This window comes from Microsporum canis, genomic scaffold (assembly GCF_000151145.1).
Source record: "Microsporum canis CBS 113480 supercont1.2 genomic scaffold, whole genome shotgun sequence".
NCBI classification, from domain to species: domain Eukaryota; kingdom Fungi; phylum Ascomycota; class Eurotiomycetes; order Onygenales; family Arthrodermataceae; genus Microsporum; species Microsporum canis.
Window position 1 is genome coordinate 1,701,472 of NW_003299168.1, and position 25,242 is coordinate 1,726,713.

Here is a 25,242-nt window from a genome sequence, read left to right on the forward strand (position 1 = left end):
GTCCATTTACTTTGGCGGTCAGTGGTCGACATATGAGCAAAACATTACATACTGTTTCTTAATTGCTGGACTAGATTCTTGTTTGATAGTTCTTTTTTCCCACCTCCCCTCCTACGATAGATACGTACATATAGTTTTTCTTTCCTTCTTCAGGAATATTTGATTTCTAATACGAAATACCTCACCCAGATTACGGGCTATCAAGCTGAACTCGATCTCAGTTTCGGTCTCGGTCTCTCAGGGTTTTACGGTATGGCCCATTAAGCCTTCCTGGTAACGCCATTGCTCCTTGGCTGCTGGAGAGAATGTATTCAGTGGCACGGAAGAAGCGGAGATTGGGTAAAATAGCAGCACATGTCGAGCCACGGCTGGTTGCCTTGCTTCCCGGCTTCAATGGGCTGATAAATGCGAGGGTGGCATGGCTGAACGACACCAGAGCTTCATTATATAGTCTGATTAGATTGGAAGCTTCAGAGGTTTTCTGTACTTGCAGTATGGTTGTGGCGAGTATACCCTGGTTCAATATTTGTACCATGTCCTTGTCGTCGATGATGATATATCAGCATTTCCATATTCCGTGGAGAAGGCATATACATCGTATATGTCTATACCTGGAGCTAGAATCACCTCTCACCTCTAGGAGCTAGAATATGCTGTTAACCAAATATTAAGAACGCACTTACGGGTGGTCATGAAGAGACGCCAGGCGATGGTCATGCTCATAAGGGGGTATCAAGCTGGTAGAACATCTCCTAGTAAACGTATATGCCACTTATATGCCACTCTGAAGAGAAGCCGTATTCGTCCCCTAGAAGATATTAACATTGCTGTTGACCGTTGTCGACCGTTGTTGACGTAGATGCTGTTGGTTGTCAACCCCGGATTTACCTTAGTTAACTACCCCTGCTACCTCATAAAAGGCCAAAAAGGCCAAAACACACAAATCAACCCAACGTGGTCACTTTTTTATTCTAGCCCACTTAGACCGCAAAACACCTGCCTGGCTTCACCTGTTGTGTGTCTACCTGGTGAATCTTTGTTTTTTCTATTATTATTGTTTTATTTTTATATTTTGCAAGAAAATCTACGCTTAACCGCCCTATTCTCCCCCCGCACACGCCACAATGCCTCTTTTGGAAGCCCGAGTTAAGAGCGTCTTGTCAGGGGACACGGTAGTGCTGGCTCATGTCTCGAATCCCGCCCAGGAACGCATTCTGAGCTTGGCCTATGTCTCTGCTCCGAGATTGAAGAGAGAGGGAGACGAGGTGAGTGCTCACTTTTCTCCTCGGGTGTTTCTACCGTTGCTACACTCCTCTCCTACACATGGATCTACTTGCTTACGCAATACCATTTCCATAGCCGTTTGCCTTTCAATCTCGAGAATTTCTCCGTGAGCTTCTTGTTGGCAAGGTGGTACAGTTCCAGATTCTGTATGCTATTCCAACTGGCGCCAAACGGGAATATGGAATCGTCAAGATCCCCGGTACCAATGGCAAGGAGCTACCTGAGCTCTGTGTTTCCGAAGGCTGGGCAAAAGTTCGAGAAGATGCGGGGAGAAGAGACGAAAACGAGGATGCGGTGACACTGCTGAACAGTCTGAGGGAGCTCGAATCTCGTGCCAAGTCGGAATCGAAAGGCGTATGGGCTGGGGACGATAATATTGATATGGCATATGAGGTGAAGGACCCACAAGAGCTACTTGCAAGCTTGAAGGGAACTCCGATTGATTCAGTGGTGGAAAAGGTATTGAGCGGTGACAGGTTCCTGATCCGTCTGCTCATCTCTCCGAAGAAACATGTCCAGACGCTGGTTGTTGCAGCTGGTATTCGCGCACCGGCTACCAAGCGAGTGAACCCGTCTGATGGATCAGAGCAACCCGGAGAGCCATATGGAGACCAGGCACAGATGTTTGTTGAAATGAGACTCTTGCAGAGAAAGGTAAAGGTTACGTTACTCGGACTCACTCCTCAGAACCAGCTTGTTGGTACCGTTCTACACCCTGTTGGAAATATCGCCAAGTTCCTTCTCGAGGCTGGCCTTGCGAGGTGTGCGGACCATCACTCTACGCTACTGGGTGCTGATATGGCTACCTTTAGACAAGCAGAGAAGTCCGCCAAGGATGCTCGCAAGGGGCTGTTTACAAGCCATGTTGCTCCCAAAGCTGCTGCCGCCGCAGACACCGATCTTGTGGTGAGCAGAATATTAAATGCGGATACTATCTTCCTTAGAAACAAGGCTGGGGCTGAGAAGAAGATAAGCCTGAGCAGTGTAAGGCAGCCTAAGCCATCAGACCCCAAACAGGCACCATTTGCAGCAGATGCCAAGGAGTTCCTACGCAAGAAACTGATTGGCAAGCATGTCAAAGTCACTATCAACGGGAAGAAACCAGCCTCAGAAGGGTTTGAGGAACGAGAAGTCGGTACTGTCTTGGTCGGAAACGCCAATATTGCGATCAGCTTGGTAGAAGCCGGGTACGCTTCCGTCATCCGTCACCGTAGGGATGACGATGACCGATCTCCAGATTATGATGCTCTTCTGCTTGCTGAAGAGAAGGCGCAGAAGGAGGAGAAGGGCATGTGGTCACCCAAGGCTCCCAAGGCTAAGCAATTCCAGGACTACTCCGAGAGCGTCCAAAAGGCCAAGATGGAATGCTCTGTTCTGCAGAGGCAGAAGAAGGTGTCTGGTGTCGTCGACTTTGTCAAGTCAGGGTCAAGGTTCACTGTCTTGATACCACGAGACAATGCTAAGCTCACCTTTGTCCTTTCTGGAATCCGTGCTCCCAGAACGGCAAGGAATGCCAATGAGAAGTCCGAGCCCTTTGGGCAGGAAGCTCACGACTTTGCAAACCGTAGATGCATGCAGCGTGACGTTGAAATTGACGTTGAGACCATTGACAAGGTTGGTGGCTTCATCGGCACTCTCTATGTTAACAGGGAGAACTTTGCAAAGCTCCTGGTGGAGGAAGGCCTTGCGACGGTTCATGCCTACTCCGCTGAACAGTCCGGCCATGGAATAGAACTGTTTGCCGCCGAGGCGAAGGCAAAGGAGGCTAGAAAGGGCCTATGGCGAGACTGGGATCCTAGCCAGGATGCGGAGAACGATGAAGATGCTCCCGTCACCACCACCGGTGCTGGAGCTACCGCAGAGGCCCCAGCACGGGGAAGAGATTACCGGGACGTGATGCTCACACACGTCGACGAAGACGGCAAGCTTAAACTACAGCAGATCGGCACCGGCACGACAGGCCTTACCGATCTCATGAACTCGTTCCGAGCGTTCCACATAAACAAGGCCAATGACAAGCCTCTCGACGGTCCTCCAAAGGCCGGAGATCTGGTCGCAGCCCGATTCACGGAAGATAACGAATGGTACCGTGCTAAGATCCGGCGCAACGACCGTGAAGCCAAGGAGGCCGATGTCGTGTATATCGACTACGGTAACTCGGAAAAACTCCCGTGGTCAAGACTGCGACCACTCGCACCCCAGTTCTCCCAGCAGAAGCTAAAGCCACAGGCCGTCGACGCGGTCATGTCCTTCCTCCAGTTCCCTACTTCCCCGGAGTATCTCAAGGACGCCATACACTTCCTGGCTTCCCAGACGGTTGACCGGGAGCTAGTTGCCAATGTCGACCATATCGCCGACGGCGTCCTCCACGTCACCTTGCTGGATGCCTCTGCCTCCCAGAATCTGGAACAGAGCATCAACGCCGAAGTGGTGCGTGAGGGTCTGGCGATGGTCCCGCGTAAATTGAAGCCGTGGGAGCGCGCATGCAACGATACGCTATCCAACCTTCGCAAGCTCGAGGAGGAAGCAAAGCAAGAGCGAAGAGGAATGTGGGAGTACGGTGATATCACTGAGGATTAATCTGATTCTCACTCCCTATATATATATTTTTTTCATTAATTTTGGCCATATATTCCAGCATTTATTTCACCACCTCATTTGGAAAAAGGATTATCAAAAAACATATAGTCAACATTATATATGTATACTTCCTCCTCTCCGTACTCGTATACTTGCTCCATGCCTAGGTCCAGACTGTGTGGCGTCGGGGATTTCAATACTACACGGCCAAACGCAAGGCCGGAAACCCGCCCGGACCTGATAAAACTAGTTCAGGCACTAATATGAAATCACACCAAGCTTCGGCTCATTGTGTATTAATCAATATCATTATTTCCTCTTGTCTATCGTATTAAAAACAGAATAAAAGGCCGTGGATCCCAGCCTCAGCCTTATGTAAGGCGTGAATCCGTGACTTCCGGACGAAAAAAGCGCCGTCGGTAAATCCGCAGGCTGTGACTCCGTGATTTTCTCTCTCTCTTCTCTAGCTATAATATAGAACTTGAGCCCGTCAGTCTGTCAGTCAGCTAGCCAGTGTATATCTCCTGGGAGACCCTGTTTGGCCGCTGTTGAAGGGAGACCGTCTATAACTCTACGCCATGTCACTCGAAGAAACGACCAACCAGGCCAAGCAGCCGCAGCTTAACAAGCAGGAAACCAACCAGTCGACGGCCAGCGCTTTACCCTCAGAACCGCTGTCCGGCCACTTGAACCACTTATCAGATAAACAGTCAGAAGCTCTGGGTGCCTTTAAGAAAGAATGCGTAGCACGCAACATCTATACACCGGCCGGGGAGGGCGTGAAAGCGAGCCATGACGATTCGACCTTGCTGTACGTTGCAGTACCCCCTTATATGTATCGCAGGCTGTCCATGGCTTGGGCGGGTGTGATAGATCTTAGCTGACGTTTGTGCCCGGATAGACGGTTCCTTCGAGCTCGCAGGTTCGATGTTAACGGTGCCCTGGCCCAGTTTCAGGCGACGGAGGAATGGCGAAAGGAGAACCAGATCGATGCGTTGTATGAGAACTTCGACGTCGACTCGTACGAAGAAGCTCGCAAAGTGGTTAGTTTTACCTTCTGTTGGTCTTGATGTGGACGATATTTAAACAGAGGCTGATTGCATGTGTCAACAGTATCCCCAATGGACGGGACGACGTGATCGGAGAGGCATACCCGTCTACGTCTATACCATCAAGCATCTAAATAGCAAGAACATGACCGCATACTCCTCGTCTGCGGCCAGCACTGCTACCTCTGCTACACATACCTCTTCCAAGGTCCCCGCGCGTCTGCTCCGGCTCTTTGCGTTGTATGAGAACATGGTCCGGTTTGTCCTGCCACTGTGCTCCAACCTGGACCGGCCGAACCCAGAGACGCCTATTGTTAATACTACGAATATTGTCGATATAACCGGGGTAGGGTTAAAGCAGTTTTGGAACTTAAAGGGTCATATGCAGGACGCGAGTACCTTGGCCACGGCGCATTATCCAGAGACCCTGGACCGAATATTTGTAAGCCGTTATACCTCAGACTGACTTTATCGAGTGTGTTGCTAACCACGGCCAAACATCAGATTATTGGCGCACCCGTCTTCTTCCCCACGGTCTGGGGCTGGATAAAGCGCTGGTTCGACCCCGGCACGACGTCGAAGATATTCATACTTACTGCTGCTGAGGTGCAGCCGACTCTCTCGTCATTTATAGATGCTAAGAATATCCCTAAACGGTACGGAGGCGAGCTTGAATGGGATTGGGGCGACATGCCGAACTTGGATGAACCTGCCAGGGCCATTGCAGGTTCGCTAGAGAAAGTCGGTCAGTACGCCGATCTACCAGAGGACGGCGAGGCCGCAAAGGATGCCGAGACGAGGAAAGCCAACTTCGTCAAGGGACCCGTCGTCGTCCACGATGACAAGATAGATGTCTACGGCAGCGTCAAGGGAGAGAGCAGGAGGAAGAGCCTACCATTACACTTGAGCCAGGACGAGAAAGGCGCTGAAATCATAGGACAGGAGCAGAGCGGAGAGTCGGATTCTACGGTCCAACTGTCCAACGACCTGGAAAAGGTCGCCCTGTCCTGTAACGATGAGAATACTGCTCCAACCACAAACGTCGTGACTCCTGCGTGAAGCCGCTCTGCCGACATCCATCTATAAATAATAGTCATCTTTCTCAACTTTTGTTTTTTTTTTTGTTTTGGAAGAAAGGAAATACCCTGTTGCTTGCTGTTCAGAAACATAATATGGAATCCCCGTTTGTATCTACATCCCAGCGTTTAATTGCACCGTCGTCTTCATATATGAGCAGCCCATATCCTCCGATCTATATACATACACAGAACTACCCCCGGCCCTGCATCCCACCATTCTCTACACTACATAGTACGTAGCCACAGAGCCCGCAGAAGAAGAAAAAAGGGGCTAAAAAGCAATTCATCATATTTTTCTTTTTCTTTCTTTTGGTCTTGGTTGGGATGAAAATGGCCAGAAAATCAATGTGATTAAATAGATTAAAAAGAATGAAAATAATAAAAAATAATTATTTTTCTATGACAAGAGAAGAAATGATCGATCCTCACATATTTCACATAATATTTTATTTCCTTTTCGTGTGAATTTTTTTTTTTACGAAAATATCGGAAAACATCGCCCAACTCGCAGAAAAAGGTCAAGGGGGAAATTTCGCTGTTGTTTGCTTTTGTCCACGTCGGGGGGGTTTTTTTTCTCTTTATTTTTGGCCTTTTTTTCCCTTTAATACAACGCGATTTCTCGCGATTGAGCTTCTCCCTCTCCATTTTCCCTTCCGTGCCCGCAGCTTTACGACTTTTGCACTCTCCGCTTGCAATCGCGGTCGACGGTCCTTGTCCTTAGAGCCCAATTTACACGGTGCGCGATGGCTGACGACGCAGCAACCGCACCGGCGCGAGGACGCGGGCGACCACCAAAGGCTGGAGGCCCAGCAACGCCCAAAACCGTCGTATTGAATGCTGAAGGCCAGCCTAGGAAGAGAGGACGGCCACCAAAGAATGGAGGGCCGGTGACACCCAAGACCGTCGTCTTGGACGCTGACGGCCAACCCCGGAAGAGAGGACGGCCACCAAAGAACGGCATAGCTGCACAGACGAAACCCAAGACTGAAGCTACTTCTCCAGCTCCTACAGACCAAGTGAGGAAGAGGGGGAGGCCTCGCAAAGCTGAATATGTCACGGGTGACGCGGAAAATGCGCCTGCACCACCAAGAGGACGACCAAGGAAAGACGATGTAACTGCTGCAAGAAGCAATGGTGCAGTAAAAGGGACGCCAGGGAGAGGGAGAGGAAGACCCCCAGCGAACCCCCTCCAGAAGTTCGTGGGATCTTACGCCATTGAATGTCCTATCGTCAGTGAAGAATGGCCTGACAAAGCTGAATCTATGGATATGTCGATATCTACCTCTGATACGGACCCTTGCGGCCTGATCGCATCTTTTACCCTAGGCATAGTCGAAGGTACTATGCTGCTTGCTGCGACTGAGGAAGCACTGGATGCTTTCCAAAGTAAAGTGGAACATGGCTCTGGTCTGTTTTTATCCATATGTCTATTAAATCGATAAAATCAAACCTGGTGCTCGATACTAACCTAGTATTCACAGACCATGAATCTGATGAAGATGCAGAATGTGACGAACCCCCTCCAAAGAAGATCAGGAGTGCCCCTAATGATGGTGCTCTGCGGCTTTACTTCAAATGGCGAGGCCGGGACACCACTGGAAGTGAAATATACGACGGAAGCATGGATCTAGGAACCATAGAGTTCCTCGATGGCAAGGCAATACAGTTCAAAGGAGAAGGCGGCTTCCCGGCCATGGGGCCAGACTGTAAATTTACAGGGACACGATATGACAATGAGGCCACTACCGTTCCTCTACCCTGGAGCACCTTCTCAGACAAGGCTGCACAAGAGGCAAATGAAGCTAGATGGTAACGATCCAACGCAGAAGGGGGGAATGATTGCGAATCCGATCTATAGCCATTCGTTGACTTTCTACAGTTTCCCCTTGTTATTTTTACCCTGTAATATTAGCCTTATCCGTTTCTTTTTTTCCCTGCCCTCCTGTTTCTGTGAGGGGGGGGGCAAATTTATCGTTTATGTGAATTATACCACCCTCTTTTACTCTTGTCTTTATTGGTTTGGGAGTTTCGGTAGGTGTAGCATGGAAAGCCAGTCATTTCAGCTGAGAAATATACGAATGAATTGTTCACCTTTCCCTTCTACCGCGGAGGCGGCAAGACCTGAAGATGCAAGGGATATATTGCAAGCAAGCGTAATATTTTTTAATCATAGAATTAACATAGTTGTCATGACATTAATAACTTTGATATGCAGTAAAATGTACCTCCTCTAACCAAAGACGCCTTTTCACTTAGGATGACTTCCACAGGAGATTCACTTGCTTACTTCGAGCCTATAGAAATAAGCGTCAGTATGTTTATATATCAACAAAGCTAGTACGTCTTTCTTGGAGGCTTACCAGAGGAGCCAGGGCGCTGACACCGGCCATCAATGCAACAACAGTGAGCAAGAGCTGGATCTTCGAGAACCCCTTGTCGAGAATGTCAAAGGGTTGGCTTGGCGCAAGACGAGTTCCAAAAATATCAAATCCATAGGAGAATATGAGGGTTGTGCTTTCAAGTAATGTTGGGTTGGATTCGATCTGCTTGATACCGATCACATCCCGGGAATGTGTAAGGTACCATTTGGGGTCAAATTCGAGGTTCGGATTATACTTCATTAAGCCTTCCGCTGCTTCTTGTGAAGTGGGATCACGGCCAATAGGACGACGTGGATCAAGGATAGGCCGTGGGATTCCGACAATGCTGCGCGACGCCGGAAGGGTGCAGAGTAGCTGTCTGATTGATATTCCCTGTCGGGTTTGGGTGACCGCCATGTTAGAGATGGCTTCGGGGATCATGTATGCCTGCGATATGACATGTGGCATGGTAAAGTTGCTGATGCTTGAGTAGTTTGCAGCGTCACCGAGAACACCACGATCATTGGGGATAGACGACTCGTACAACTCAGAAACAATGAGCTGGTAGCCCTTTGCATCCGATTTCTCACTAGTATCGGACCAGAACGAGTAGGCGAACCAGTTCTCGGAAATAACCGAGGAGATGGGCTGGGTAGTATCGACGTCGGTATATCTCGCCGTATGTAGGATCTGGCCGGAGACACCGTCAAGTAGGTAGAAATCCACGGTAGAATCGCCAGTTGCCGTGATGAGAGCAAGGTTTGTGTTTAGGTACTTGTAGAGAACAGATCTGTTGCCTAATACTTTACCTATAGAAGCAACAGGATCATGAGCTGGTCGTGCAGTGGCGTGTATGATCTTCTGGTCCCCCGGAACTGTAAACTCCCACATTGGAGCTTTGGATTTGCTGGTATTCCAGCCTAGAATCTTCTTGTCACCACTTCGAGTGACTAGGAATTTATCAATTCCATTAGCGTAAGCAGAGTTGATGGGCACGCCGTTTTCTTCCACGCCAACCTTGATGTCCGAGGAACCGTCTGGAATAAACGCTATCGATGCAACTTTCTGTGTTGGCGGGGAACGGTTTGTGATCTCACCAGTGGTGATGTTGACCTGGAGAGAGCTACCGTCGTCCACATAGACAGTTGCGAGCCCCAGTTCAGCAGCTATTGCTTTCACACCCCAGTCGGCGTCGTTTTCTACTGCCTTGATGTTCCACATCACTTTCCCCTGACGCCCCGAGTCAAGCGCTGCAACTCGTCCGGTTCGAGTTGCAAGAATAACATGCTGTCCAAAGCCAAATTGGAGAAGGTCGTTGATATCACTTGGCATGAAGCTGGTCAAGACTCTTATAGGACTCTCCATCAGCCAGTCGGGGAGGTGTTGCTGTATACCCTTGAGATGCCGAATTAACCGATGAGCATAAGCCATTGGTACGCTCTGGTGGCCTTCTACTTCAAGCTCGCGAGCCAGGGTTACACCATTATTCAGATCAGACCATGCCACAGCAACGGTTTCAGTAAGTGACTCTGGTCTGGTCCATTGTAGCTGTCCATTCAGCACCAAGGACCAATCTCCTGACTCATCGACTTGAGCAAATCGAACGGAGACGCCTGATTCAAGCGCAACAACCTCAGAGATTGCATGCTGGTAGTTCCCCGATAACACTTGGCTAGGCTTCCATTTCCCTAAAGCCTTATCGGAAGCGGACGAGTATATGATAACCTCGGCTGGAGTGATGCGAGTGAAATAAAGGTCATCGTTGCTGACGCTAGTACCAGCGGTTATGGCTGACTTTCCTCGAACCTTTGGAAGATTATAGGCTTTAGATATGCTCGCAGTGCTGCGGTTGATATGGTATACTTCAGCCCATGAAGCCGACTCTGTACAATATTCCACAAGGAAGTGCGTGGGGCTGCTCGAGCTTGGGGATGTGTGGATTTGAATATTGCGAACCTCCTCATTGTCAATCTTGACCGATTCAATATTTTTAGATCCCAGTACATTAAGTTTGAGGACGGTATTCTGCTTGTCCGTCCAGGCAATCAAAGGCGCTGCCGGGTTTCCGCCAACAATGAGGATAGATTCGGGACCGGATACTTCCGTTTCGGAGTTCAGTATATACTGGTCCCCAGCCCTTCCTTTAGCTAAATCCAGAGTGGTGACCTTGATTTTATATCCAGATCGAGAAGGCTGCAAGGCCACATAGTAGCCAGTAGACTTAGATGCCACAGACACTTGGAATGGAACATCATCACTAGAGGTTGGGAAATCAGCTCTGGAACTAGAGCAAAGAATCAACCGAAAGCATACCTCTCATCTCTGTACTCCCATATTACGTTGCCAGAATCAATATCCAACCGCCTTAAAACCCCTTTCTTATCGCCGGAGACCACCAAAACGTCATGTCTTTCCACTGGGCTGTCAGGCCCCAGCTCAAGATCTTTAACCGGCCCATCCAAAAACTGCTGAATCCACCGAAACCGTCCATCTATTGCATCCCATGCGGAAACACTGCTCCCAAACGCACTCAACACTGTATCGTCGTTATCCGCCGCACGCAGGAAAGCTTGGTTGGATGTTTGCGGGAAATAGTCTGAAATGTTTTGTCTCCATACAACTGAGCCATCTTTTGGATTAACGGCTCCGAGAATGTTCTTTTCTGAGTGCGTATAGAGTAGCGAAGCTACCGAGGAGGGACTCGATCGGTGGAAGAAGGTGTTGTCTGCGACGGGGGTTCCTAGGAGAGCATGGTGATAGTCGATGTGATAAGCCTCGTCTGCGAGTATAGCCAGCGCCGTAGGAACGATTGACGCCCACAGCAGGTGAGCTGCACCGAGTCGCATTGTATCACCTCCTTACCACTGGCATCTGACAGCGGTGTGTGGTGGGAAAGTGTTCAATTGAAGCTGTCTATTTGCTTGTATGTTTTTATCTTGCTTGCGTCTTGTTGGAGTTGATAGTTCTTGGCACGCTTTCTTAGTCATTCGTCTTTAGGAGTAATTAGCTATTATATGTGCCTGTCGATGAGAGAGAGTATTAGAGAAGAGCTATAGGGAGAGAAGAGGTAGGGATCTAATACGCCGCGGAGACTATAGAAGGTCTACAGGCCTACCCCCCAGCCAGAAAGGCTGCGATAGAAACAGCTATTCTCGAGACTGGACATCGACGTGGGCTGTATCACAAGCCAGTAAGATGGCTGTACGTACATATATATACATATATAGGGCTGGCCTATATCTTCGGTGGATTTTTACCCCGTCCGCATCCAAGATCTCTGAGTAGAACAAGGAAGAATGGAGAGACCTGTCAAAGGCAAGACGGCAATCGTCACTGGTGCCGGATCTGGTGAGTGGACTTGTACGACTGTTTATTAGAGCCCGGGACTGATGTATATGCGAAGGAATTAACCTGTGCTTTGCCAGGTTACTGTTGGAGAATGGCTGCAACTGTGTGTTTGCAGACCTTGCATTACGGCCAGAGGCACAGGAGCTGGTTGATAAGTATTCAGCATCAACGCCTCGAGCTGTTTTCCAGAGGACAGACGTGACCGATTGGCTGCAGCTCGAGCGGATGTTCGACGTGGCAGAGAAAGAATTTGGAGACGTAGACGTGGTCTGCCCTGGAGCAGGTGTTTTCGAGCCAGTAATCCGTCCCTCTTCCGGTTCTAGTTGTTATCGATGTTAACTAACAGTGTCTGCTGCTGCTGTTAGACATTTTCCAGCTTCTGGTACCCCCCCGGATCGGTCGAGAGTCGAGATTCCCTGTCTGGTTCACGATACGCCCAGGTCGACATCAACATCGTCCATCCGATCCGCACCACCCAGCTAGCCGTATCCAAGTTTGCCAGCGCCAAAGGGCCGAAATCGATAGTCCACACCTCTAGCGTGGCCGGCCAGTTGTCTACTTTTAGCGCTCCCATCTACGCAGCATCAAAACATGCCATCAACGGGTTTGTTCGTTCACTCTCGAAATTAGACAAGATCGGAATACGGGTCACGGCAGTGGCCCCGGGCCTGATCAAGACACCACTCTGGACCGACAACCCAGACAAGCTGCGCATGGTCGACGAGAGTAACAGCGAATGGGTTACGCCCAAGCAGGTGGCAACTGTGATGCTTGCCTTGGTTCAGCAGGATGAAATCAGCGAGTCGAGTCTGGGCATCCCGACTGAAGGAGATGCCCCCATCAAGATCAAAGGCGGCACCATCGTCGAAGTGTCCAAGTCAGTGCGAAGGGTGGCCATGTTCAATGACCCAGGGCCGCTGGGAAGGCCAGGAAACGCTGTTGGAGACTTGACCCAGGTAGACGACGGGTTTCTGGCCGCGGTGCAGTCCGGATCCTGGGGGAAGCCTGCATCATCCAACCTCTAGATTGAGGGTGTCGGCTGACTATCTCTGCTTGTTTTTTTTCCCCTGTCGCCTCCTCGATGTTGTATCCCCATCCGCAGGGCGTACCAAATTATTCTTATTAGTTGGTTGATGTAAATAACCAAAGGCTGACCCTTCGAGGGAACCGGCGTCAGAAGACTCCAGATTACATAAGCTGTCGTGTGCCTTTTTAATGAAAAGATCCAAAGGGGCTTTTTTTTTCTTCCTTTCTTTTTTATCATTATTACTCCCAAGCGCAGTTTGACCGCAATCCCGGCCAACCTATTATTATAATACATATAACTCCTTGCATGGCTAACGACTGGGACGGCTTTTTCTAACGTTGGAGTTTTGTCTTTCTTTTCTTTGATATATTCCTGCCGCTCTCCCGTCCTCCGCAATCCTCTCCGCAATCGCCCCGGTTTTGTTGCCGGACGCAAAAGACATGTCTTGAAACCCGCACTTAGACCCAAACATATTTAAAGATCGATATCGCGTTGTCTACGACCCAATCCGCATATATACATACACAGCTATGGACGATGATACTGGAACCGGTGGTTCTGGCGTCTTAGGAAGTGGTCGAAGTCGCAGGTATTACGCTCCGTTCCGGTGATATCACGAATTCTCGGCTCTGCAGCTGATGTCGATGGCCATAATGACTAATGCAGCCGTATAGGCGACAGTGGACTAATAGAAAGGACGCTGGGGTGGTTGGACAGGCAGGATGGACAAGCAGTGTCATAAACTTGGTCAACACGAGTGAGTTTTTCACCCAAAGGAAAGGATCTGTTGGAATACCGGCTTATATCTCTACAAAGTCGTTGGTGCAGGAGCTTTGGCAATGCCACACGCGATATCTCGCATGGGAATGTTTCTGGGTATAACAGTTGTTCTTTGGGCCGGTCTGACATCAGCGTTCGGCCTCTACTTACAGACGAGATGCGCACGGTATCTGGAGAGAGGCACATCCTCCTTCTTCGCCCTCTCTCAAATCACCTATCCGAACGCGGCGGTCATCTTCGATGCGGCAATTGCAATCAAATGTTTTGGTGTCGGTGTCAGCTATCTCATCATTATCGGCGATTTGATGCCCGGTGTTATTGAGGGGTTCGTTGGTGGTACTTCCGGAGTTGATTTCCTATACGACCGTCATTTTTGGGTTACGGCATTTATGTGAGACCTCTCCCTCTCTTTACGACATATATGCGGGAAAGCCAATTTACTGACTTGGTTGGGGGATCTCTGCAGGTTGATTGTTATTCCGCTTTCATTCCTACGAAGACTAGACTCGTTGAAATATACCAGCATTATCGCCTTGATCTCGATTGGATACCTTGTCATTTTGGTTGTCGCCCATTTTATCAAGGGAGATACCATGGCAAACCGTGGCCCTATCCATCTAATTGAATGGCAGGGACTGATTTCGGCCTTGAGTGTTTTCCCAGTGATAGTGTTTGCTTACACTTGCCACCAAAATGTAGGTTGACGCACTCGTTCGTTTCTAGAGCTGTGCCACATCTAATGCACGTTCTTATCCATCTGCAGATGTTCTCGATCCTCAATGAGATCGCCAATGATAGCCATTATAGAACAACAAGCGTTATCGTAACGTCGATCGGCAGCGCCGCAGCAACCTACGTACTCGTCGGTGTAACTGGGTATCTTTCCTTCGGTGATACCATTGGCGGGAATATTGTCGGAATGTACGCACCATCATTAGCATCGACCATTGCGCGTGCCGCCATCGTCATCCTTGTCATATTTTCCTACCCTCTGCAAATTCATCCCTGCAGAGCATCCATAGACGCAGTCTTGAAATGGCGGCCAAACAGGTATAAGCCATCTGGGACTCATTCTCCCAATCGAAACCCTCTCATACCAAGAACCAGCCCACCAAACGAAGGGATGAGCGATATGCGCTTTGCGATTATCACAACCGTGGTTATCGTACTGAGTTACATAGTTGCCATGACCGTTTCATCTCTTGAAGCTGTACTGGCATATGTCGGTGCTACTGGAAGCACAAGCATCAGTTTCATCCTTCCAGGGCTGTTTTACTACAAGATTTCATCTCCCGAGTCCGCCGCACACCAGCGCCTGATGAAAGAAGATGATGAACTTGCAGCAGAGGAAAACGCAGATGGAATAGATCCGGCTTCGGGCGATGCAGCCCAGAGCCTTCTTGGACGGTCCTATGCTCGATTCATGTCCCGGTCTACCAGCCAATGGCGTCGAGGGCTTCTTCGAAAGCTGAGTTTGGGCCTCGTAGTATACGGAGTCGTGGTCATGGTCGTATGCCTGGTCACAAACACCTTCTTTTTAGCATCAGACATTAAGGGTTAAGACATCCAGACTGCCATGGACCAGCGATTAATTTCTATCAACTTAAAGCATCCATCGCCCTACCCTTAACGCCGCAGGACATATGATCTTATAATTACCGCAGCTCACGTCTCCTTCTTGGTCACCTGTGACGCCATTATATTTCAGCCGGCCCCTGATAGGCAGAACAGCTTGATCACACTGCACCAACAGTCGCCACCCTGTACTGTTCCGCTAGCTTATGATTCGATGTTTTCCTCGAACCTCAATCCAATATTAGAGCATGTAACACCTAACACGACACTCCTTTTACATTACTCTTGGATAAGTTCTCTTCTCTCTTTTATTTTACCTTTTTTTCTACCTTTTTCTTCTATACCCCCTTTGAGTGACTACAGCTTGCTTCCAATAAGTGAAGGACGCCTTGCCTATTGCCCATTTTATAGGGTACATCCTTTATGGTTCAGTGGTGACTGGCTATGGTATAGTGTGGGATGCTATAACGCTTTATTTATTGCTGTATATAGGATAAAACACAAACATCAATATTAATACATAAATATAAGTATTACAAGTGTTGCTTTTATACCGCATTTTACAGACTATGGCGGAGATTTCGAGGCTATGGGGTACACATATATAACATGCTGCATTTAGTGATCAATCCAGAACGATAAACAAGTAATATTAACACCCTCAGATGGCGGGTGTAGGTAAAGTAGGGAATGAATACAGTGACGCTAAATATTATCAGAAACAGAAATCAATCTCGAAAAAAAAAAAGGAAAGCTAATTATCAAGACAGTAGAGCTTTACCATCTTTCTCTCCTTGCCAATAACACCCTAGTTATTGCTCTGGTTGTTCAGGATCCTCAGGATAGACAAGAACAAGTTGATGATGTCAAGGTAGAGGGAGATAGCGGCGGCGATCTCCTCCTCGACGTGATAGTGTCGCATCACAAGCTGAGTGTCCACAAGAATGTACCCGCTGAATATCAACGCTCCAACAGCTCCATACACTAGGTCCATAGTCTTACCCATAGGAAAGAAAGCCGCCACAAAGCCGAAGATGACCAAGAACCAAAGTCCACCAAAGAGATATGGCATCCACCCAGTAAAATCATACTTGGTCTGGCAGGCGAACAAAGTCAGGCCAATAAACAAGCCCATGGTAAGGATAAGTGCCTGCATAACAATCTTGGAATCATAAAACGAAGTGATGACGCTGATGGCATATCCCTCAAGGAGAGTGAAGCCGCTGAGGAATAGAAGGTTGGTAGGGTAACTCTTGCGTTTCCAGTAGGTGAGCAGCATAAAGACGATAGCTCCGATGAGCGATCCGATCATTAGCCATGAATGCGACTGGACCCAAGATTTATAGCGAGTGTTGAAGAAGGAAACGGAGCTCAGGGCGGTAGTAAGGATGAGCTGGACGGTCCTGGTATAGGAAGAAGGTTGTAAGTGACTGCTTAAATGCCAAGTAGGTTAAGATACAACTTACAGAATGGAGTACACTTTGCGGATAAACTGCATTCGAATAGGCATAGCTGCTTCGGCAACAGAGCCTCCATACTATATGTCCCGATCCGTTAGCTATAGGTAAAGTGCCAAATTAGGCAACGTCATAACCTGTTAGGCAGCATGATATCGCCGGAACAGACGAGGCTTACCTTAAAGTCATCCGGAACATTATCATCTTCAGTTCTTTGGGTTCCGTAAATTCCACTTGAGGGGCCAGAGGCATCCTGATAAGATGGAGGGGCATGAGGGTAGTGCTGCGCATCCATGGAATCCCGCTGGGGGGCCTGAGTATATCGAGCATTTGACGCCATTTTCGCCGAAGTTAAGGCTTTGACTGGGAGATGCTAGCAATAAACAGTGTCAAATAAAGGACAGTAGCTATCCCACGGTATAAAGCTGCCTGCAAAGTTGATGAGAGCAACTGGTAGTGCTTTGATAGATCAAGTTACGCCATAATATATTCATCGGCGAAAACCGCCACGATGATCACATGATGAAGTTTCCTGACAACTTGACGGTTACGGTTATATTCTCTGATACACAATTTTATTGGCTGAGTTAAGTAGTATTCCGTAATACAGTTACATCTTCCTGCATAAGCCGCCTTTACCGTATTAGGAAAGGTAGTGTGGCAACCTTGGAAGTTTATGTGTATAAATCTCGATTAGTCAGCACTCTCTTCTGCTCTTCTGTTCCCGCTTCAGTTGAGCAAATGCAGTACTCCCCAGCATAAAACGTACTTTAAGAAGACCAACTATCTTAAGTAAATATAATAGAAACGCTCATCTGATACTTTTTATTACACAGAGGCTATTTCCAGCGAAAAAATGGTGTAAGCTGAAGGGTCTAAATATAATTTTTGCGTTAATTTGAGCCTTCAGAGTATTCTGTTAAATAAAAGAGTATACTTGAATTACATAGTTAGATAATCCAGAAAAGTGATCATATCGAATAGACGTACTTACGGACATGGAGTTATCTTCAGAGATTGGATTGAATGCTCGGGCTGCGAGGCGCTTATTTTAGGTTGTTCCTGAAAAGCTTAGTATAAAATAAGTGGGGCTCGCCATACTCTGCATTTCACCCTATGCAAATCACACGAAGACCAAGTTACCTTGATTTACATTCCAGTCCACTTGAGATATAGATATGTAAAATGCATCCAAAACGGTAAGCGCGTGAGAAATATTATTGGCTACTAGTAACCTGTGTTTTGAGTACAAAACCAAGTAAAAAGTCTTCAAATTAAAACAAGAAAAGGCACCTGAGCAGCCGCCACTGTAAAAAAAATGGTACATATGATCTCCACCCTGCGAGGCCTACAAAGCTTTTCTTCTGGGCTCCTCTAGTATGTTATTGACACCACGCTGCCCTACAGGACGAATATCAAGTTTTTCATCCTAGTTCTTATCCTTCTCCAGTATTATCACCGCCCACGTCGAATTAAACCTCCTCTCGAGTACAAAGTACCCCTTCGAGTAAAGAAATGAATCAGGTCCGTATGGGTACTTTGCTAGAAGATAAGCCCTAATTTCTGGCGTGTACGGGGCAAGGTAGATGAGCGATTAAATTTTGTAATACCCCTCAAACTCGAAACTTTCGACGCCTCGCCGAACTTGTAGGAAAACCAGATAAGACTTATTAAGCTAGATTTTATCTTCCATTCCGCTAGGAAGCAAATCGAGATTATTGCGACAGAATATCTCGTTTTTCGAATCCCAATGGATAAGCTTGGTAATGTAGTATAATATAGGACAGGGCCATTAGATCTTTGTCACATGCGTTAAGCGTCCCAAAGCACCGACGAATCTTATCGAACACCCTGCTGGATCTAAAGGCATCCGTGGAGCATCTTCTGTTCCGGTTGGGTCAGAATGATGAGTCGATAGAATTGGACGATAATCGCCAAAAATAACTGTATTTCTCTGAGTTCAAACAGTTTTTCGGGTACAATGTGATATGCGCAGGACGGGAGGTTATCTTGTTGCGCATGGCAGGGATCACGTATTTTTGGCCCGACATTACGGAGTTCTATTGACTCTAATATCATTATACGTAACATTGGTGCTAGGCCCTAGGCTGGAAAGGATGAAGGGAGACGCTTACTGTCATGCAGAGAAGATATGTTCAAAGGGAAAGAAACAATTTCCTAATAAACGAGCTGGTGTATTTTTAGTGGCGTTAAAAAAAAATAAGGTTGAATATCATGATGTAAATAGCCGATGAAAAATTTTCTTTATGACACTAAAAAGGCATGTAGAACTATTTGCAGATAATATTATATATATGATATAATTGTTAAGGAAATAAAGATGAGCACGGTAGTATAATGAAGAACATATATTCTAATTTGCTATTAACAAAGGAGGCAAGGAAACTTGAAAAAAAAAAGGTCTAGCCCTCTAGCCATGTTTGAATGGAACGCCGGCCATAAACTCCGCTTGCTAAATGTGTTAAGACAGCCATATATTGCACCCATGGTCCTATAACCGATGCACCAGGCAAGTAGAAAAGAAAAGAGAGAGAAATAAAGGAGGAAACAAGAGTGAAAGTCCTCTCTACTCCGAAGTGGCACCCATCACAATGGTGAGCCAGCCTCTGGCTCGCTTCCAGTATCCTGGTCGTCAAGCTCGCCCTCCGAGTCGCTCCCACCAAACATCTCCTCGAAGGAATCCTCATCCCCACTATCAACCCAAAAGTCCTCATCTCTCTCGACTGGCTTCGCAGGTGGTGCAATAGTAGCTTCGTGGGAAGTAGGCATTTCGAATCCCTCTGGGATATCCTTGATCGATCTCTCAACTTCGGCCTTGACTCGCTTCTTGTAAGCCCCCGGGTTACTACGGAGCTGTACACCGGCCTCGACGTTGGCGGGCGAGCTCACTTCTGCGTCATCGAGGAGGGATATGATTGAAATCAGGACGGATTCAACACGTTGGGCGGGTGACCAGCGTTCAGAGGCGAGTTCTCCAGACATTTCATCCTCGCCGGGCTTGTGTAGGATGGAGATGCATACGTAGCCGTTGTCGTAAATATTTGGGTGCCAGAGAGAAGGAGTGAATCTGAATTCTGTGCTCAGAATAAGACAAATGTTAGTTCAGTTTTAGGTCTCTTTGTATAGATTTTTTTTGATCGCGTGGCAGCACCGTGAAGCCCTTACGTGGAGGTGAATATGGGTAGTTTTGAGGAAAAGTGATTTTCCCTTTGAAGTAGCCGCCGTGGTAAAGTGAGTCTGGGTTCAGGACGATCAGGGCGATGTTCCAGTTGAAGATGTCGTCGTCGTTTAACTGTGATGCACTTGGTTAGCAAATCGGCAGCACTCCAGGCGACGGAAGTGGGAACAAGCAAACCTCGATGTTTAGCCATTTCTCCTTAACCAAGGACTTGTACTCGTTCATCAATATGCGTTCGGCCATGGCTGACACAGTGAGCGACAAGCAGCCCTATGTCGAATGGTTTTTGCCCGGAAGGAGATGGTTACGGCTGGTTGGACCAAGATGGCCAGATCAAAGAAACGAAATCTGGCAAAGAGAAGTGAAGATTCCGCTTCTCTTCTCCTCTCTTCTCTTCTCTTCGTCTTTTGCTTTTTTATGTGTTGGGGCGCGTGAGGGTTTGACTCGCCCCTTTCAAAGCGCTTTTTATATGAAATAGGCAACTAATTAGTTACACCGTGACGTTCGTTGGCTTCGAAGGGCCGAACGACCCACATGACCAGCACTTAATCTTACAAGTTTGTTGTCCTGTCGCCGAACAACACAAGATAGAAGAAGATGACGTCTGGCCGGTTAAAGATACAGAAAATGCAGATGATAGAGGCGATGTCCATCCTTCAGCTCGCCATAACAGCGATCTTGATGTGCTCGGATGAAGGTGCCGAACCATAGTTAGGAACCACTGCCGGTGATAATTATGACCGGATTTATACCATGACCATCAGCTTTCTCAAACAGACATGATGCCACGGGGGGGACTACCGGATAATACCTTTTAGCTGGATGATTATGCTGAATACTATGTATGTTGATGGAAGGAGTTTTGCCACCATATGGAATCAGCCACGAGAAGGCTAACACGACTTTCAATAGCAAGAAGACATCAAGAACATCTGAAGTCAGTCATCGAAACTCCACAGTGTATCTTGCCCCTCGATAACGGGTCATTGTGTATAAGTAAATACACATATAGATGAATCTGCCATGTTAAACAGGTGACGGAGTCCCCGAGTCCTATCCAGCGGGGGGGATGATACCCAGCTATGGTACACTTTTGGGAAGATCGTGAAGGCTTAGAGAGGGAAAAAGACTGAAAGACGGCCACGGCCATTTATTGTCTATGATATTATATTTTCCCCGGAAAAATATCGCCAAGTGATATGGACAACTGCTTTAGTTGCAGGATCCGGGGGGAAACATACCAATCAGCAAGCAAACGGAATGCTCCCTACCATTAATTATTTAACACGGAGCCTTATTAACGACTATTTCAGAGGATGCAGTTATCTTTTTACGGGGACAGGCATATGATCAATTACTTGCATGAATGCTGTGCCTAGAACTAAAAAAACTCTTACCTGCAAGAGACTATCATGCCTGCATGCTCTATTCTGGGCCCATCGTGAACAGAGGCATGAGGTGCAATCATTTCGCTAGCTCAGACGCCGTAAGCAACATATCTCTCAGATATATCTCACTCTATTGTCAGACATGGCTTCTTCTCCTCAACTGACAAGCCCATATAGCCGCTATACAAGCATAAGTCCTAATGTCAAGAGGTCCCGGCATAACCAAGTGGGAGGGCGGAGTATAAATATAAGTATTGTTCATAGCCTGTCCCCCCGAAGGGTTTTCGACGCCTGCGGAGAATTATTGACCAGGATGATACTTTTAGACTACCATCCGAAGCGAGGAAGATGCGCAAGAACGTGCTATCCCTATAGGTCAATGCCCGCAAAACCCCCTTGCGATGTTGGTGGCTCGCAGATATTAAAAGCCAAAAAGCCCATCACTTGATGATTTCTCCCAAGATAATGCTTGGAATAGCAATCCAGAACCGTATAGTCTGGGTCATATATACACGTACATCTCCCGCAAGTTTATCTCAGCTTCATGGCCCAAGGGCCCCATACATAATACCCCGTAAGTTCGCTTCTCTCGTGCGGTGTGGTTATCAACGGGAAATATTCTACCATCACGCAATCAACTCCACGTCCACTACGAAGCTGCGGCGAAAATGCATGTAAAATATGGTGAAAATAAAAGTGTCCGCTCGACCGGGGAGTTCCTGGACCATGACCTGTTCCTCTCCTGAGCCAGACAAGTCTAAACAAATTTCCGACCTGGAGATATTTTCTTTCCTCTCCAGTGGGCAGATAAGTATCCGCCTCATTACCCATCATAGCTAACGGTTGCCACGTTGCAATGGTACCACTCGACAGAGATCGGAGCAAGGTTCTCAACCAGCCCTTGAAGCGTCTTGGTAGGCCGGAAATATGTACGCATTGGCTAGAAAGTGCTCAAAATAAGGGACTGTGGGCTTTTTTTATCAAACATATAAGACACCGGCGCTAGCAGTTGGCTGCTTATAACTATGCATGTGAGTATGTGAATTGTTTCCGGGGTGCATCGAGGAGGAATGCCTGCACGCGAGAGCTTACAGCATCCAAGAGAAGGAGAACGCAGAAGAAGATGAAAGCAATGAGACCGAAGATGGCAAATATTTCCATTTTCATTCTAGAACTGCCATGAAACATCGTGTCTGAGGTCGTATTAAAAGGGCTTTCTCCCCCTGTATGGTTGAACAAGAACATCCCTGAGGGCCAAAGTAAAAAAGTTACAGGGGGAAATATCAATTCAAACGCCGTTCTCGCGCCCTAACGGACAACGATTGAAAATTTTTCCAATGGCCTTTACCCCATAATCATGAATCATTTGTACTATGTATATGTACACATGCACCTTGGCTCCCAGGCCAGATCTTGAGATCCCGTTCGGGCACCTCAACCGGGAAACAGGAGAACAAAACTTCTAGAATCAAGAATGAGCTCGATGGAATACTTGCTTCACGCCCTGTATCAACTTCTTATATGTGATACCCATTGATTCTTCCTTGGCAGGTTGCTATGATGGGTGCAAAACCGGCAACTAAAAACATCATTCTGCACTATCATATGGGCTATCGTGATTCCTACAGCACAAAATGAACAGGGGAGAATATGGCTACGAGCCCCACGCTCGGAGTTGGGTATTAGGGAAACTCATTGGCAATGCATCTATTTGGATGGTTATACTTCATGGTCCCCTGTAGAGGTCTTTGAAGGTGACATTTGGAGGGGGTGATGGCTGCTACTCTATGACGAACAGGGGGAATAGTGTCTCTATATAAAGGCATCATGGCGAGCCTCGAGAAAAGTCTAGAGAATCAGCAGCTTGCCTTCAATTCTCTCCATCACCCCCTTCATTACCAGCCAAGCAGACATCATGCACGGACTTTTGCTTGCAGGGCTGTTGGCTCTGCCCTCGAATGTGCTCGGCCACCCTGCCGAGCCACCCAACTCTGTTAACGTAACCCACCGGCATATTGATACCAGCGCCTACTTCCTCCCCCAGCTATCCCTCTATAACAAGAGCGAGGATGTTGCTGAGTATGGCGGGGACAATATTACAGGCTCAAGCTATAGTGGTGGTGACCACAGTGCTAGTAACCTTAGTTCTGAAGATTATGTTACTGTTGCCACAAGCCTGCTGAAAGCGACCCTTCCATATGCCAGCTTCCGCCTTATTGATGATCACTATATTGGTGATAGCGGGATTGGCCATGTCCACTTCCGTCAGACCGTGTACGGGATTGATATTGACAACACTGATTTCAACGTTAATGTAAGTGGAGCATATTAAAGATAATAACTGGCTTACTAAGGGTATATCCATAGGTTGGTCGTGATGGCAAGGTCTTCTCATATGGAAGCTCCTTTTACGAAGGGGAGATTCCCAAGGCCAACCCTGTGGCCAAGCGTGACTTCTCAGATCCAGTCAATGCTCTGATTGGAGCTATAAACACCTTGAACATTCCCGTCACAGCTGCTGTCGGTGAAGTTAAGACCACCCCAATTGAAGGTAATTCGACATATATGTTCAAGGGCACAACGGGTGCACTCACCGACCCTACGGCCCAGCTTGTTTATCTCCAGAAGGACGGTGGCCTGCATCTCACCTGGAGAGTTGAAACCGATGTCGGTGATAACTGGCTCCTCACATATGTTGATGCCAAGAAGAATGATCAAGTCCATGGTGTCGTTGATTATGTTGCATCCGCCGAGTATCAAGTCTAGTATGTTCCCTAGTTTCCCATCATTTACAATAGGAATACAGGCTAACTGGATGCCAGCCCCTGGGGTGTCAATGACCCTACTGATGGAGAACGCGCCCACCTCTATTTTCCGTGGTTCAAGACCGGGTCTAGGAATTGGCACATTGATGGCCGTGGTTGGCACACGACTACCCGCGGCAATAATGCCATCGCACAAGACAACCCAAGCGGCGGTTGGGAATACGAAGACAACCACCGCCCAACGAACCCATTATTGATCTTCAGATACCCATACACCCAGTCCATGACTCCCCCAGCGTCGTATAGAGATGCTTCTATCACCCAGCTATTCTACACCGGCAACGTCTACCACGACCTACTCTACATCCTCGGCTTCAACGAGAAGGCAGGGAACTTCCAGGTCAACAACTGGGGCAAGGGTGGTAAGGGCAATGACTTTACCATCCTTAACACTCAGGATGGTTCTGGCGTGAATAATGCCAACTTTGCTACTCCTCCAGATGGGCAGCCTGGTCGCATGAGAATGTATGTTTGGGATACTTCCACGCCATACCGCGATGGTTCCTTTGAGGCTGGCATCGTTATTCACGAATATACCCACGGAGGTGAGTCCGCCTAACATCAAGCAATAAAATTAAAGATGCGTATATCTAACACATACCCCGATTAGTCTCCAACCGACTCACCGGCGGCCCAGCTAACTCCCGATGCTTGTCCAGTCTTGAATCCGGTGGCATGGGCGAGGGCTGGAGTGATTTCTTCGCGACTGTCGTCCACCTAAAGGAGAGAGATACCCGTAATAAAAACTACACAATAGGTGAGTGGGCTTCAGGCCGGCAGGGTGGTATCCGCAAGTATCCCTATTCTACCGATCTGCACACGAACCCTCTCATGTATGTTGATGCGGATGGGTTGGAATCCGTCCATGCTATCGGCACTATCTGGTGTACGATACTTAACGAGGTTCTCTGGAATCTGATCGAGAGGCACGGTATGGGAAACGTCAACAAAATCAAGCCTACTTTTAAGGATGGCGTCCCGACCGACGGCCGCAATCTCGCCATGAAACTCGTCCTTGACGGAATGGCCCTGTTAGTTATTCCCCTCCTCCACTCTTACTTTCGGTCAATGCTAACATCTCTCTCCCCAGCCAACCTTGCCTCCCAAATTTTGTCCAAGCGCGTGATGCCATCATCGACGCTGACATGAACCTCACCAAGGGCGCCAACAGGTGTGAGCTGTGGAAGGCATTTGCTAAGCGTGGGCTCGGCGTGGGTGCTGCCTACAACCCCGAAAAGAGAGTCGGTAGCAGCAGAGTGCCTGGCGGCTGCTAAACAGTAATATAATGTAA

General features: G+C 47.9%; 10 protein-coding genes across 10 annotated transcripts; 6 read left to right on the plus strand and 4 right to left on the minus strand.

Moving 5' to 3' along the window:
* Positions 1-217: 217 nt before the first annotated feature.
* On the minus strand, positions 218-535 carry MCYG_02079 (uncharacterized protein; the record flags this gene model as incomplete). Its single annotated transcript, XM_002849099.1, has 1 exon — positions 218-535. The coding sequence occupies one exon, from the start codon at positions 533-535 to the stop codon at positions 218-220; it is 318 nt and encodes a 105-aa protein (XP_002849145.1).
* Positions 536-1,102: 567 nt separating this feature from the next.
* MCYG_02080 (nuclease domain-containing protein 1) lies at positions 1,103-3,864 on the plus strand (the record flags this gene model as incomplete). Its single annotated transcript, XM_002849100.1, has 2 exons — positions 1,103-1,265; positions 1,360-3,864. 2 exons carry the CDS (start codon positions 1,125-1,127, stop codon positions 3,862-3,864), a joined length of 2,646 nt encoding a protein of 881 aa, XP_002849146.1.
* A 578-nt stretch (positions 3,865-4,442) lies between these two features.
* Positions 4,443-5,972, plus strand: MCYG_02081 (CRAL/TRIO domain-containing protein; the record flags this gene model as incomplete). Its single annotated transcript, XM_002849101.1, has 4 exons — positions 4,443-4,675; positions 4,766-4,907; positions 4,978-5,355; positions 5,418-5,972. 4 exons carry the CDS (start codon positions 4,443-4,445, stop codon positions 5,970-5,972), a joined length of 1,308 nt encoding a protein of 435 aa, XP_002849147.1.
* A 763-nt stretch (positions 5,973-6,735) lies between these two features.
* On the plus strand, positions 6,736-7,805 carry MCYG_02082 (conserved hypothetical protein; the record flags this gene model as incomplete). The annotated part of the gene is made up of 2 exons (XM_002849102.1): positions 6,736-7,399; positions 7,474-7,805. 2 exons carry the CDS (start codon positions 6,736-6,738, stop codon positions 7,803-7,805), a joined length of 996 nt encoding a protein of 331 aa, XP_002849148.1.
* Positions 7,806-8,244: 439 nt separating this feature from the next.
* MCYG_02083 (DUF1620 domain-containing protein) lies at positions 8,245-11,198 on the minus strand (the record flags this gene model as incomplete). The annotated part of the gene is made up of 3 exons (XM_002849103.1): positions 8,245-8,286; positions 8,353-10,636; positions 10,666-11,198. 3 exons carry the CDS (start codon positions 11,196-11,198, stop codon positions 8,245-8,247), a joined length of 2,859 nt encoding a protein of 952 aa, XP_002849149.1.
* A 450-nt stretch (positions 11,199-11,648) lies between these two features.
* Positions 11,649-12,725, plus strand: MCYG_02084 (NAD-dependent 15-hydroxyprostaglandin dehydrogenase; the record flags this gene model as incomplete). The annotated part of the gene is made up of 3 exons (XM_002849104.1): positions 11,649-11,700; positions 11,756-11,997; positions 12,066-12,725. The coding sequence occupies 3 exons, from the start codon at positions 11,649-11,651 to the stop codon at positions 12,723-12,725; spliced, it is 954 nt and encodes a 317-aa protein (XP_002849150.1).
* A 532-nt stretch (positions 12,726-13,257) lies between these two features.
* MCYG_02085 (vacuolar amino acid transporter 6) lies at positions 13,258-15,068 on the plus strand (the record flags this gene model as incomplete). Its single annotated transcript, XM_002849105.1, has 5 exons — positions 13,258-13,316; positions 13,402-13,484; positions 13,544-13,898; positions 13,974-14,202; positions 14,271-15,068. The coding sequence occupies 5 exons, from the start codon at positions 13,258-13,260 to the stop codon at positions 15,066-15,068; spliced, it is 1,524 nt and encodes a 507-aa protein (XP_002849151.1).
* An 822-nt stretch (positions 15,069-15,890) lies between these two features.
* Positions 15,891-16,879, minus strand: MCYG_02086 (FBL4; the record flags this gene model as incomplete). Its single annotated transcript, XM_002849106.1, has 3 exons — positions 15,891-16,485; positions 16,549-16,619; positions 16,718-16,879. The coding sequence occupies 3 exons, from the start codon at positions 16,877-16,879 to the stop codon at positions 15,891-15,893; spliced, it is 828 nt and encodes a 275-aa protein (XP_002849152.1).
* A 2,267-nt stretch (positions 16,880-19,146) lies between these two features.
* On the minus strand, positions 19,147-19,981 carry MCYG_02087 (ubiquitin-conjugating enzyme E2; the record flags this gene model as incomplete). Its single annotated transcript, XM_002849107.1, has 3 exons — positions 19,147-19,634; positions 19,726-19,852; positions 19,916-19,981. The coding sequence occupies 3 exons, from the start codon at positions 19,979-19,981 to the stop codon at positions 19,147-19,149; spliced, it is 681 nt and encodes a 226-aa protein (XP_002849153.1).
* Positions 19,982-23,041: 3,060 nt separating this feature from the next.
* MCYG_02088 (metalloprotease MEP4) lies at positions 23,042-25,225 on the plus strand (the record flags this gene model as incomplete). Its single annotated transcript, XM_002849108.1, has 6 exons — positions 23,042-23,440; positions 23,494-23,891; positions 23,949-24,496; positions 24,562-24,687; positions 24,709-24,982; positions 25,042-25,225. The coding sequence occupies 6 exons, from the start codon at positions 23,042-23,044 to the stop codon at positions 25,223-25,225; spliced, it is 1,929 nt and encodes a 642-aa protein (XP_002849154.1).
* Between the last annotated feature and the right edge of the window lie 17 nt (positions 25,226-25,242).